Source organism: Halichoerus grypus, chromosome 1 (genome assembly GCF_964656455.1).
Source record: "Halichoerus grypus chromosome 1, mHalGry1.hap1.1, whole genome shotgun sequence".
Taxonomy (NCBI): Eukaryota; Metazoa; Chordata; class Mammalia; order Carnivora; family Phocidae; genus Halichoerus; species Halichoerus grypus.
The window spans coordinates 148,486,139-148,499,860 of NC_135712.1; the positions used below are offsets into that span (position 1 = coordinate 148,486,139).

At 59.2% G+C, this 13,722-nt stretch overlaps 1 protein-coding gene across 11 annotated transcripts in view; it reads right to left on the reverse strand.

Moving 5' to 3' along the window:
- Window positions 1-13: 13 nt before the first annotated feature.
- The window catches only part of DLEC1 (DLEC1 cilia and flagella associated protein), a 73,227-nt gene continuing 59,518 nt past the window's right edge, over window positions 14-13,722 (reverse strand). For 4 of the 11 annotated variants that reach the window (XM_078073585.1, XM_036094190.2, XM_036094189.2 and 1 more), the window contains 19 exons: window positions 12,212-12,365; window positions 11,438-11,548; window positions 10,393-10,523; window positions 9,696-9,887; window positions 8,685-8,755; window positions 8,096-8,247; window positions 7,359-7,477; window positions 6,791-6,861; window positions 5,249-5,317; window positions 4,151-4,356; window positions 3,940-4,056; window positions 3,722-3,847; window positions 3,550-3,644; window positions 3,287-3,371; window positions 2,891-3,103; window positions 1,613-1,774; window positions 606-759; window positions 267-390; window positions 14-184 (listed from right to left, as the gene is read on the reverse strand). In XM_078073585.1, coding sequence (XP_077929711.1) covers window positions 61-184; window positions 267-390; window positions 606-759; window positions 1,613-1,774; window positions 2,891-3,103; window positions 3,287-3,371; window positions 3,550-3,644; window positions 3,722-3,847; window positions 3,940-4,056; window positions 4,151-4,356; window positions 5,249-5,317; window positions 6,791-6,861; window positions 7,359-7,477; window positions 8,096-8,247; window positions 8,685-8,755; window positions 9,696-9,887; window positions 10,393-10,523; window positions 11,438-11,548; window positions 12,212-12,365 — 2,476 coding nt within the window. In that variant the 3' untranslated portion in view covers window positions 14-60. Of the gene's footprint in view, window positions 185-266; window positions 391-605; window positions 760-1,612; window positions 1,775-2,890; window positions 3,104-3,286; window positions 3,372-3,549; window positions 3,645-3,721; window positions 3,848-3,939; window positions 4,057-4,150; window positions 4,377-5,248; window positions 5,318-6,790; window positions 6,862-7,358; window positions 7,478-8,095; window positions 8,248-8,684; window positions 8,756-9,695; window positions 9,888-10,392; window positions 10,524-11,437; window positions 11,549-12,211; window positions 12,366-13,722 lie in introns of all 11 variants that reach the window. The other 7 variants (XM_078073549.1, XM_078073556.1, XM_036094191.2 and 4 more) reach the window with 7 other exon arrangements.

Here is a 13,722-nt window from a genome sequence, read left to right on the forward strand (position 1 = left end):
CCTGGTCCTTAGCTCTAGGTCATGGTTTATTTGCAAAGCTGGGGGGCTGCGGGTAGAGCCTCAGAGCTGGCGGGGTGACACATATTTCTCGTCATAAGAGCCTTGGCCCCGGAGCCGTAGGGTGCAGGCCTTCTCACCAAGCACGCCTTCCACCACCAGCGTGGACTCATACAGCTCACTGCTCCTGTGGGATTGCGGGGGGGGGTCACTTACAGGGATTAGGAAGGGGGCCCTGGCCTGTGGGCAAGGCTGGGAGAGGTTGGTACCTGGCAGTGAAGAAAACCTGGAGGGTGATGGTATTTGGGGGGGCATTGACCGGTCGTGCCTCCAGCAGGCCACTGTTTGGAGATACCCTGAAGGCCGCAGGGTCCTTGTCTGGCTCCTGCTGGCCTGCACCGAGGGAAGGGAGCACGCACGAGCATAGGCAGCTCCGTGTGCCGCCCCAGCGAGCGCCCCGCCCCGCAGCTCAGGTGTGCACCTCTGGTCCGGCCCGGTGCCACGGGGCGAGGCACCCTGGGATCACTTGGGATTTGGGAACCGGCCATCTGCGGGAACCCCCAGGTGGTGCCAGCCTGCGGGGGAAGTGGTGGGCAGGTACAACCTACCCGTCAGCACAGCCCAGTAGCTCCGACAGCCGCTCAGGTTCATGAGGTAGACCTCCCGGACCTGCCCCTGGTTCACAAAGCAGGTCCCAAAGTCCACCCAGCTGGTGGAGAGCTGCAGCTCGGGCACGGCCACCGTGGCCCTCAGGGGCACCACCTAGGGGGACAGAGCCTGCAACGTGGGGCCCTCGTGCCCTCCTGCTGACCCCAAGTCCCGAAGCTTCGGAGGAACACATGGGCAGCACCACAGCGAGTGGAAGGGGGCTGGCGCCGGCATCTAAAACCACAGCTGGTGGGGGTCTGCGCCGGTAAAGGGTCCCGAAGACGCCATCTGCTCTCCCTCCGCCGCCCCTCCCCCTGCCCTGATCAAGCTCGGTGGTTTCTGCTCCCTGGTCAGGCTGCCCTCCCCCTCCTCCCCCAGCCCCTGGAGTCCCAAGGCCCAGCCCTCCGCCCCTCCTGGGCTCTGGGCCATCTCACCTCTTCCCTTGGCCTCAGGCCCCACCTGTGTGCTGACCCGTCCTCGCTCCTGGCGGTCCCCCCACATCGGCCTCAGGCACCGCCACACACACCTCATCACCTCAGCCTTCCCGCCCCTGGGCCCCAGCAGCCGCCCAAGGACCAAGCTGGGGGGCCTGCCTGGTCACAAACGGATTCTGCCTTCTGGCCTCCCTAGAATCCACCCCTTAGGCTATTCCTTTCTGTTCCTCACCTGTACCTTCCAGCTGGGAGGCTTCATGTGCCGCATACCTCCTCCAGGAAGCCTTCCTTATTTCCCACCCTACAGCACCTCACCTGGTTCTGAGCTGAGCTAGGTAAGGAAGGATGACCCTCGTTTCTCCACGTGTGTCGTCAGGGAAAGGCCTCTTCCAGGGCATACCGGGCCCTCAGGGCGAGGCCTGGGGCTCCTCTTATTTCGGAAGGCCGGGTCGGGGTCTGCCCTCCTCTGACCCACGAGAACAGAGTCTGGCCCGTTTCCACCCTCTCCGACATGGCGCAGGCCTGGGACTCACCTGAGCGGTCTGGTTGGCGTACTCCAGGAGCAGGTTCTGAGTAAACACCATCTCTTTCTCCCCACTGGCGCGCTGCCGGATGTCCACTCCGGGCAGCATCTGGTCAGCCGGGAGCTTCTGGTAGGAGAGCAGCTCCAGGGACAGCGAGAAGGACACGTTCACCTGAGCAGATGTGAACAAGCCTGTCAGCTGAGGCTGCCGAAGGCAGGCGGCGGCTTCCCCACCTGGAGCTCCGTCCTCCTTCCCTCCACGGCCCCCACTGCCCGGCAAGGCCCCAGCTCGGCCCCTGCCCACCCGCAGCCTGCAGGCCCGGCCCAGACTGAGCCAGCCCGGCCCGGCACGCAGCGTGTCTGGTGCATTCGGTCCACAGACACAGCGCCGCGCTCTGTGCCCAGCACCCGTTAGTACTGGGGACAGGGCCCTGCCTGCCCTCAGGAGCTGAGGACCTCGAGGGGAGACTACAAGCAAACCGCCCTTTACCCTTGGCATGCCCAGGGCTGCGGGTGTGGGATGAAGAGTGGGGAGACATGGAGACTGAGGATGGGCAACAACAGGATGTGGGGGCTGGCTGGTCAGAGAGGGGCGGGGAAGAGGATGCCAGGGCTCTGCTTGGGCACAGGGTCGGGGGCAGTGGTATTTGCTGAGATCAGATGCTCCCAGCAAGAGTGGAGGCACAGGTGTGGGCAGGACTGGGTGAGCAGGATAATGGAGAACTGCGTTTGGGCTAGAATTCTGGTCAGGGCCAGATGCCTGGGTTCTGTCGGCACATGGAGGGTGAGAGGTAGTACTGTTATGAAATGTCCTCTCTCCAAGAGCCCTGGGGCTCCCTGAGGCATTTTAAAGGGACCTTTACTTGGCGACAGCCTGTGGTTTCATGGGCGCCCTGGTGGAACAGGCCCTCTGGCTGTGCTTCGGGGCTGCCCCTCAGTTGACCTCTGCAGAAGGGAGCAAAGGCTAAGTGAGCCCAGGGTGGCCGCCCTTCTTTCTTCTGTAGCTGTTTCGCCCCCCATGGTGAGGTCCCTGGGGGAGCGTGGCACCCAGCATGGCACCCAGCACCCAGCAGGCGCTCGGTACACCCACACCAAAGCGCAGCTTGGAAGAGCGGATGGGCCCGCCCGCTGAGGCTGTGGGAGCGGATGCCACGACGGTGTGCGGTGTCTGGACACCAGTGTGTACAAGTGCGTGACGCTGGTGTGCACACGTCTGTCCACATGTGTGCGTGTGTGTGACGGGAGGATGACCCCTGGCCCGGTGACCGCCTGCAGAGCCCCCACTGACCAGCATGTTCTCCTGAGGGTGGAGCACCAGCCGCTTGCCGCCGGTGGCCTGCTCTTCCTCACACCCCTGTTCCGGGCCAGGAGTGCTGTGGCTGCGGCTGGCCCCTCCTTGAGCAACAGAGAAGGGCCTGGAGACCAGGAGCCGGAAGTACTGCGGGATTTCGGTGGTGTTGCTCAGCTTCAGGTGGTGGGTGCTCAGCAGCTCACTCAGCACCTGGGTGGCCACAGGGGAGGCGGAGGCCGGGGATGCATCTCTCCCCTCCCGGATCCCACGGCTCTGGGGTGGAGGCACTTCGGGGGGAGGAGGACCCGGACTGTAGGAGGGCTCACGGCCATATCTGAGGTCCGGGGAGACTGGCAGGGCCCGGGGTGGGGCAGGGGGGGACAGCACACTCACCCCAGTACAGGGCTGCTCTGGGATGAGGTCGCTGGCCTGGTGCCGGAACTCCACGCCACCACCGTAGTCCAGCTCCACGCTGAGCCTGCCGGCAAAGGAGCACGACTGGGCCCCGGGGGCCTCCTGGCTGTCCCCCTCTGCTCATCTGGCCCTAGCCAGCCTTTGCCTGGGCTCACCTGCTGGCTTCTCCCTCCCGTTGCCATCTTGCTCCCAGGGTGCAGGTGCTCCCCACAGGGGGCTAACGGGAGGCCCCGCCAACTCACTGTGCGGGCCGCACGTAGCTGCACAGGTCCAGCCGCAGGGGTCCCGCGGCGAAGTCCTGCAGGCGACGCCTCCTCCCCGGAAGCTCTCTTTCCACCTGCGGAGCCCAAGCCTCATTGCTGGCGGCCCCGGAGCTGAGGAGGCAGCATGCCCCCCCGGGCCAGGCGGGCTCACCTCCTCGTCCAAGCTCATGAAGCCCAGGGCGTAGCCAACGCACGCCACCTTGTGCGGGATGCCGGCGCCAAGGCCCGTAGGTGAGAAGGAGATGGAGATGGTGCTGCTGCCCCCTGCAGGGACCACCTGGCACAGACGGCAGCCTCAGTGCCGCCCCCTGGCCACCCGCCCGCCAGCGCGGCGCTCTGCTAGGCCGCTCCCAGCCCCGCCGGACTCACCACCTGCTTGGGGCTGATGCTGTACAGGTGGTCGGCGGGCACCCCGTCATGCTCCCGCAGAAGGACGGAGATGAGCTTCTGCCGGGCCCTGTCGCTGACACCGCAGCGGTCCTCGGCCTGTCATCAGGGAGTCGCTGGGGCTCACACAGGCTCAAGGCTCACTGGCCCCAACTCAGCAGCCAACCCGCCCTGCCCCTCCACCCCTATTCACAGCCTGGGCAGCTTCGTGGCTGGAGTCCGATGCGCCAGAGGGGCTTGGGGACCAGAAGGAGCTGCTGCTCTCAGGGGTCTCCGGGCACAAGAAGTCATCCCCAGCTTGGTCCCGCAGCGGGAAAGGTGGCCCATAATACACCAGCAGCTCCACCAGTCGGTCGTCCCTGTCTTCCGGAGTGTAGGTCTCCCAGTCCAGGCGGATGTCTGGGCGAGGGAGGTGAGGGCTGAGGAAGGGGCAGGCCAATCATCCCTGGACCCCCGCCCCACAACCACTGCTGCTGCCTATTCTCCCATTCTCAGGGTGAAGGGGGCCTCGCCTTCTCCCTAATGCCACTTCCAGGCAGTTCTCGTTTTGAGAACAGTCTACAGGCTCTGTCAGCTGGCTCTATCAGCCCTACCCTATGGATCCCAGGAGCAGGCCTTTGCATCCAGATGCACCACTCCGGGTACTTGGGGCTCTCTCTCCCTGCCTTCTCCACCCCCACCAGCTCCCACGGCACTCCCTTCCTTCTCTGGCTGGGCTAGTCTGGATGCCGCCATGTCAACCTCCGTCTTGCCAGGATTCTCATCCCCCTTTACCCCCAACCTTCTACCCACCTGGCAAAGCCTAGCCCTGGAGAACTGAACCCTCAGCCCACTGTCACCCCTTCCCTGCTCTCGGACACCTGTGCCGCCCCCTGGGCACTGGGCTGCTGACCCCAGCTCACCTCCCCGAAGCCCCCACATCAAGATGGCCCCAAAGTCCCATCGCAACGCCCCCATCTGTCGGCAGGCATCTAAGCCATCCCCCCCTTCCCTCCCGCCTCAGTCTGCCTCCACCCCCTCTCAGGGGCCAGCCATGCCCAGTCTCCCCACCTTGAACAGTTTCCCTCCGCCAGACGACCTTTCCAAACCCCCTTCCCTCCCTCCCCAGCACGCTTGTAGGACCCTGTGCACCCACGCCTCCCCCACTCTGCCCTCAGCCCCTCCCCAGCTAACATCTGAGTCGTGGCTAGCCCTGCGGGAGACCTGGTGAACAGGCCCACACTCCTGAGCTCGTATTTCTTCAACTTACTGCCTTGCCACCTGCCCCTTACAGCCACCAAATCCCACTCACCAAGGCCACCAGGGACCTCCCCCCCACCGAAGTTCAGTAAAGACAGAAATATGCATGTGATGATGAGCCCTGAGGATAAGAAGGGGAACCACCAAAACACAAGAAGGTAGAAGAGAAATTCCAAATTAAAAGGAAAACGGCACAAAGTCACAAAAAGCAAAAGAAAGTAGAAAAATAAAGTCATTAAGTAAGGAAGAAGTATGTAGACCGAATTTTCCTATTAAAAGATAATGTCAGGTTTGAGATGCCTGGGTGGCTCAGTAGGTTAAGCGTCTGCCTTCTGCTCAGGTCATGGTCCCAGGGTCCTGGGATCGAGCCTCACATCGGGCTCCCTGCTCAGGGGGAAGCCTGCTTCTCCCTCTCCCACTCCCCCTGCTTGTGTTCCCTCTCTCGCTGTCAAAAAATAAATAAAAATATTAAAAAAAAAAATAATGTCAGGTTGGGCTTTTAAAAAGCTCAGCTCTCTGTTGTTTACCAAGAAACGTATCAAAGTGATAAAGGGTAAAAACGGGGAAGGGCAAACATGAGACAGTTCTCAAATGCATCTAACAACACAGCAGCTAAGAAGTGAAACTGCTGGAAACACCAGATTTGCTTTTTAAGCTTTTATTTTTAAGTAATCTCTACACCCAATATGGGCCTCAAACTTAGAACCCCAAGATCAAGAGGTGCATGCTCTACCAACTGAGCCAGCCGGGTGCCCCTGGAAATGCCAGGAGATCTTGAAAAAGCCGATTAGATCAGCAGATTCAGTGCCCCTTTCCTAACGGGCCAGACCCCGCGGACAGATGGAGCAGGGACCCGGAGCACTGGCACTCCCCCGCTGCACATTCCTCACAGGCACCAAGGAGCTTCAAGTCAGAGCTGCCCGGGCCCTGCCCCTAAAGACTGGCTCAGCCCCTCATGGCCCAGCCTTGAGATGCCTGAAACCCTGGTCCACCTCCAGCCCGCCAAAGCTGTTCCTGTGGCCCGGACACTCTCCATTCCCAGGCGCTTCGCCAGGCCCCGCTGGTTCATCCTCCCTCCTGGATGCAGCCTGGACACCCCACCCATGCGATCCTCCAGCAGTCCCCCTCAATGCACCCAACCTGATGGCTGCACCCCCATCAGCACAGGAGCCTCTTGGTAGAGACCCCGCTGTCCTGTTCCCTCTGGATCCCCAGCAGCTTGTACCAGCACCTGGCTATCGCTCAGGTAGCGCTGGCTGAAGGGATGAGAAAAGGTGTCCCCCTCCAGTGTCTGCTCTTATGCAGAGTGAACCTGATACGAGCAGGGCACCTGTGGCACTGGGGGGCCCCAGAGGCGGGCAAGGGCAGGTCCTGTCCTCACGCATGGAAGCAGCTATCTCTGACAACCGCCAACCAGCGGGTCGCTCCCCACCTTGGCCCTCAGGGGCCTCCCTTGGCAACCACGGGCCACCTGGACTCCTGGGTCCCTGTCACGGGCCGTGAGCTTCCCCCAGCCCCGGCGTCCCTCCCAGCCTGGCCCGCCACGTGGCACAGTGTGTCGCGAAAGCCCCAGCTTCTCTCGTAAGCCTCTCACCACAGGGGCTGGAGTTATTCAAGCGAAGGACCCGAGTGACCGTGTCTCCTCCAGAGACCTGGGTGCCGAACCTGGAGGCAGGAGACCAGGCTGACGCGGCGCAGGCAGGGCTGCTCACAGAGGGGGCTGGAACTGGGGCTCGGGCGGGGAGGAGGCCCACAGTGGTCTATCCTGAAGTCACGAGGGCCTCGGGCTGGAGGCCTTCCCCGTGCAGTGGCCGGGGAGCGGTGACCCAGGGTGCTCGGTGCCCCAGTAGCCCCCGCCCCCGCCCTACACCAGCACCTACCGACAGATCCCAACTGGTGGTGTGTGGGGCCCCAGGTCTGGCACGGACCTCAGGCCACCCTGACTACTTGCTACTTCTCTCCCCACCCCAAGCCCTCGGAGATGTGCAGACAGCAGCCATGGCCTTGGAGGCCGCTGTCTTCCAGGGCGGCCCTGTCCTGGGGCTTTCTTGCTGGGTGGCACCAAGTAGCCTTGGGCCCACTGGAGAGCAACAGGTCAGCATGGCAGCCAGGCTGGAGGCCAGAGGGTTTCAAGGGTTAGGGGATGAGGCCGGTGGGGTCACCTGATGACAGGTTCCTTCTGCAACGGGTCAGTGGTATAATAGGTGGTCCTCCGGGAGCTGATGGGGCAGCCCACCACTGCCATATGCACTGGGATGACTGCTGGTGGCAGGTCTCCCACCTGCAAACGCACACCAATCCTGTGTCCCTCTCGTCCCCTGCTGCCATGGCATTCCCTGGCTCCCCATTCCCTCTGTTCAAGGCCTTCCCTCCAACAGAACAATGGACATAGTTCACCCCTCCATACTGAACTAGGAACTCCTTGTTGGATCATCTGGTCTTATCTGTCCCTGTATCCTCCACAGTCCAGAGGACCCCACAGGAACCCCATGCACAGCAGGTGCCCCCTTCGGGCCGAACGAGTGAGTAAAGGCCCAATGGGAGAGTGAGTGAATGCACCAAGGGCTAGGTGACAGTATGGCTCTGGAAGGCTGTTACTGCTTCTCCATACTCACTGCCCCTCCAGGTCTCGAGTCCTGGCCCAAGTAGGCAGCCTGTCAGATTCCTCTGCCCTCCTCTGTGTGCCCAGCCTCATGGGACCCCATGGGAAAAGGCATGAAAGATTCTGCTCCCGAGAACCCCTCCCGCGTGAATCACTGTGGTTGCTGTGGGTATGAATGCCTATCCCAAGCTCAGTGGGCACGGTCTTCCAGCTTGGAGAGACTTGAGAGGCTCAGGGCCAGGAGTTGGAGGAGGGAGAGCCCAAAGGTGAGGCCGGGCTCAGGCCATCTATCCTTACCGTGCAGATGAGGTTGTCCCAATACTCGCCCCACATGTTCGCGTAGCCTGAGATGTCGACGCTTAGCTGCTGGTGGGCCCCCAGCATGCCCTGGGAAATGTGGGGAAAGAAGGCAGCTCCTTTGCCATGAGACAACATGCTTTCCATGAAATCTGGGCGATAACCAGGAATGGGGATTCAGGACTCCAGGGCAGGAAGGAGGTCCAAACCCTCAGGAGTTAGCAAAGCACTATACCAGATAAGCCACTGCACAGCCTCGCCTTGGTCTGGTTAAACAGACCCTCCTCCTGGGAGTCCAGAATCCAGCAGGCAGCCTCGCTCACCTCTCAGGGACCAGGCCCTGGTGGGAGCCCTCCCTTCTGAGCCGTCACCCATCCCAAATCAAAACAAGGCCCTGTCCACGGGCTGTATGCCAGGAGACAGCCTCATTCAAAACGGGAGTCAGGAGGAGGGCCATGGCCATCTCAGAGGTCTTGCTAGAAAAGATACTGAAATGGGGCTGTGGCCAGGGCCCCCTCCCTGCAGCAGGCGGCCCACCCCCTGAGAAGGCCCCAGGAACCCCTGCTCTGGCCCACCCTGGGGCTCTTACTCAGCTGCTCTCGCCTGGCCAAGTGTTCTTGAATCCGCGATGTCTTCAGCAGGGCAGGGGGCATGTCGGGGCTTTACCAGACAGGATACAGAAACAGCATCAAGCCATCAGGGCTGTTCCCCAGAGCTGAGCCATGTCTCCCCGCAACTAGCATCCTACCAGGTGCCCAGTGGAGGAAGGCCGCTCCGACTGCTCCTCCCAGGGGAGAGGTCAGGTCTGTTCACCTCCCTCTCTGGTCTTGGCACCTGCTACACCCCCATCACCCAAAGCCCCCTGGCTACAGGCCACCCACCAGCCGAGGGATTGCCTTCCCAGAAACACAGAAGGGCGCTGGGGTAGGGACCCCTTGTCCCCAGGCTCTGCCCCGCTGACCCCAGATACCAACCCAGCCCAGACTCCTCATCTCTTGCCCAGCCTTCTGCAAAAGGCCCTGTTTCCAGTCTTTCCTGCTGACATCCGTCCAGCATCGAGTGCCCACTCACTTTCCTGGAGTGGGAAAGGTAATGGCTTACAAACTGTGAGTGGCTCCCCACCAGCCATGGCAGTGGTTTTCAAGTTGGGCTTCCTCGCCTTAGGAGACGAGGTGGGGAGGTGTTTGCTCTGGTGTGCTGGTAGACCACCAGCTTCTGTGGCGTAAATCCTTTCCCCATGGCTGATGTCCAGTTACAGCTTTGCAGAAAGCCTCCCTGCGACATCTCTGCCTACACGGCTCCCGCCGCTGCCACGAACTTCTCCCTCACCCGCTGGCCTCATCTCTACCGCCTCATCCGCTGGGAGTGCCCCCCCGCTCCTGCTCGCCACAACCCCAGCCTCTCCCGAAGGCCCCCTCAGAGTCTGGGAGATGGGCGGTGGGAGCCGTTTCTCTACATTTCTCCAGGTATCCTTATGAAAACACACCTTCTCACTCCTCACAGCAGCCTCTGGCTGCCTAAGCCACATAGATGCTTAATAGGGCAACCCTGCCTGGCCCCGTCCTCCCTGGGAACTGCCCCTGAAAGAAACCGGACTTACACACTGGGTTTCTGGTTCAGGCTGTCCTGGGGACTCCCGAAGTACTCAAACTTGAGGGTGAAAGGTGTCTGTATCGGGGAGCGGTTGGTCAGGATGAGAGCGCAGCTCACACGGGTCCTCAGAGGCACCTTGGAGCCGAAGTCAAGGCGGAGTTCCTCCAGGCAGCTCGGCCACAGCTCCGTGCTGGGAACACTGCCCCGGGCCCAGGGCACGAAGTTACAGGCCACCCTCGGCCCCGCCCAGAGGGCCCCCTCGGGGAGCAGTGTGAGAGCTGCCTACACACTGGGCTTCATCCTCGGACTGCCTCCCGTGAAGCTGCCACCCACAGACGCATCCTTCCTGTCAGCTCAGGACGCCAAGAGGGGCCTCAACCACAAACCTTCCCTGACCAGGGGTGACTGGCCTATCTCCCGCTTGCTGGGCCTTGTGTGGGAAAGCCCAAGCTGCCTACGGCCCTGCCCCCTGCATCTCCTACCTGCCCGGACGCCATGCCTCCAAGTAGGCGGGGGAAAGACCACACAGAGCGCAGGGTTTGGGTAGAGAGACCTGCTCCCAGAGAGGTTGGCGGGGGCACAATAATACTGTGGCCCTTTCCTGGCCGAGGAATCAGCTGGGAGTGGGCTGGTATCACAGTGCAGTGCTAGTCCTCTGTATGGTCGCCTCAACCCTCAGGCCCTGGCCCCAGCCCTGGGCTCACCTGCTGTCAGAGCCCTCCATAGAGATGGCAATAGCCACCTGCAGTCCCTGGGGTTTCCCAGAAATGCCCAGAACCAGTGGCTCCTTCATGCCTGACACGGTACAAGGGAGGGCCAGATCGCTCAGCTCGTCCTATAAGAAAGCCCACCAAGGGCACATCAGTACACGTAAGTCCCAGGCCGGGGCCTCACATGGTCTTCCCTAGCAGCGGTGGTTGCTGCGGGACACTCAGCACAGAGGCCTTGACCTCTGTCTAGTCTCATCTCTGTGGAAGGGCTCCTCAGTCCCTCCAGTGAGCCACCATCCACAGGCCCAGCCTGACGTCCCACATCCTGGCCCCTTCCTCAGGGCTCCTGGTTGAGTCTGCTCCGAATTTCTGTGCATACCCACACGAAGGGAGACCCTCAAAGTGGGCCTCTGGAGAAGCTACACACTTATTCTGATGAAGCTGTTACCACAGAAATCAAGCCCTTCCTGACTGAGGCCTGCTCTGTGCCTGTGTCCATCTGCCTATCCCCGTAGAGCTCAGACTCAGCGGAGAAAGTCTACTGTCTCCAGGTTTGCCAGGGAGAAATGGGACTGGGTCTCCACGTCTCCACAAGGAAGAAGTCTCTTTTCCCACAAGAACCACAAACAGATAGCCAGCAACCCCCAACCAAGTACTGAGCAAGTTCCTCCCCGATGGCCTTCCTGTGGGCTGCGTCAGGGAGCAGCTGTGCCCTTCTTCCGGGAAGGCGGCCACCAGCTAGCCTCTCCCAGTAGCACCCAGCACAGGGCCTGTTCCACATCCTTGGGCAAATTGGAAAGCCAGGCCCACCTATGGCTGCAGACAAGGGGAGGGTAAAGCTGGTGCCAAAGGCTACACATGGCCAGCGGGTCTGAGGGCCACTCAGGCCTGCTCCGGGCTTCCTGACCTTGTATCCCTAGAGAGCAGGCCTAACAGGAATCGGGACCCCAGACCCAAATGCAAGGAATCTCTTGCCCTCTTACAGGAGTGGGGCAGGGTGCCTTCCTAGCCCCTCAGGCCCCCTCACCACCTAACTCACCTGGGTGTGAGTAGCCAGCTCCAGGCTGATGTGGCGCTCCTCACTGGGGCCCAGCGTGCCGTGTCTGGGGGAGGCCCTTGCCGTGCAGACGCTTGCTTGGTGCCCCAGCAGCTGGCAGACATGTGGGTATGGAGGCCCTCTTGTCACACGCTGGATTCCTGGCGTGGACCCGGGGTCCGCACAGGGCTTAGCACTGGGGCACGCTCTGCTGGAGGCTGGCGGTCTGGGGGCCCGCAGCAGGACCAGAAAGGGCTGGCTGCTCTCTGGCAGGGCTAATCCACCGGTCCCTTCTCCTGCCCTCCCCAACCCTGGGCGGACCTCACGCCTGTCAGGCGTTGCCTGGACTAAACAAGCTGCCCTGGGAGGCCCAGGGTGAGGGTGAGGAGAGGGCAGCCGCCTCTGAGGCACGGGACATGGCCCCATCTCCCACCTCCCACAGCACACGAAGCAAGCTCCACGGTCAGCCCCTCGGGCAGTGCCTAGCGGGGCTCGCAACAGCTATGTGCCAGCCATGGGCTACACCGGCTGGGAGCCCTGGCTGTGTGTTCCAGTGACTCCTTCTCAGCTAGGGAACTAGAATTCCCTGGAGGCAGGGCAAGGAAAAACCAGACCAGATGTGCTGCTCCTTCAAGGAGCCCAGCAGTTCTGAGCACTGTGGGGCAAGGGGCAGGCTGCAGGAGAGAGGTGAGCACCTGGGGGGCAACCTCCCTCTCCACATGGGCCTCTGGTGCTGAGGGCTGCAGACCCAGTGGCTGACGGTGCAGGCTCACTCACCGCGCCCCAGTGGAATCGGGTAGGCAGGAGTGTGCCGTTGATGAGTGTAACGGTTGCCTTGGTGGGCACGCCCACATAGAGGTTTGTCACTTCCACGTGGCTGCTTTGCAGGTATACATGAGGCTCCTGTACCTCGGCATACACAGGAAGGTAGCTGGAACACAAGGAAATAACAGGTATACTGATTAGAGAAGAAACAAAACTCCCTATTTGCAGATGACATGAGGGTCTATGTGGAAAACCCCAAGGAGTCTATATTTTAAGAACTTCTTAAAAAACAATAACAACAACAAATGCAACAACCTCCCACAACTAACGAGTCAGCAAAGTTACGGGGTACAAAATCACATTTGTGGACCACGAACATGTGGGCATAGAAATTAAAAATACAATACTATTTATGATTGTTCAGAAAAACTGAAATACTTAGATATAAATCTAATAAAACCTGTACAGGATTTATATGCTGACAACTACACAACACAGATGAGAGAAATCAAAGATTTTTTTTTTTTTAAGATTTTGTTTATTTGACAGAGAGAGACAGCGAGAGAGGGAATACAAGCAGGGGGAGTGGGAGAGGGAGAAGCAGGCTTCCCGCCGAGCAGGGAGCCCAACGAGGGGCTCCATCTCAGGACCCTGTGATCATGACCTGAGCCAAAGGCAGACACTTAACGACTGAGCCACCCAGGCACCCCAGAAATCAAAGATTTAATAAAAGGAGAGACATACTATGTTCATGGATTAGAAGACTCAACACAGTAAAGATGTCAATTCTCCACAAATTGATCTATAGGTTTAACATAATTCTTAGGAAACTCCCAAAAAGGATTTTTGTAAATATAGACAAGCTCATTATAAAATTTATATGGAAACATAGAGGACATAGAATAACTAAAACAATTTTTAAAAAGAAGAATACAATAAGAAATCACTGTACTGAATGTTAAGACTTTATGGCTACAGTAATCAAGATAGTGAACCATTGGTGGAGAGATATACACACAGACCAATGGAACAATATAGAAAATCTAGACATACACTCACACCAATCTTTCACAAACTCTTAAATGACAGAGAAGGGGAATGAACACTTCCAAACTCATTCTAAGATGTATTACTCTAGTAACAAAACCAGACAAAGACATCACACACAAAAACACAGACCAGTATCTCTTATGACTACAGATACAAAAATCCTCAACAAAATACCAGCAACCCAAATCCAGCAACATATAAAAAGGACCATACACTGACCAAATGGGATTTTTATAAGAATACAAGAATACAAATGTGGACCATACACACCAATCTTTATAAGAATATTCTTATATTCTTATAAAGAATACAATACATTCTTTATAAGAATATAAGAATATAAGAAAACCAACACAACTTTTGGTTTTAACATCCAAAAGTCAATGTAAAACACCATGTTGACACACATAAAGGATAAAAAGGACATGATCATTTCAATAGATGCAGAAAAAAACATTCAAGGAAATCTAACA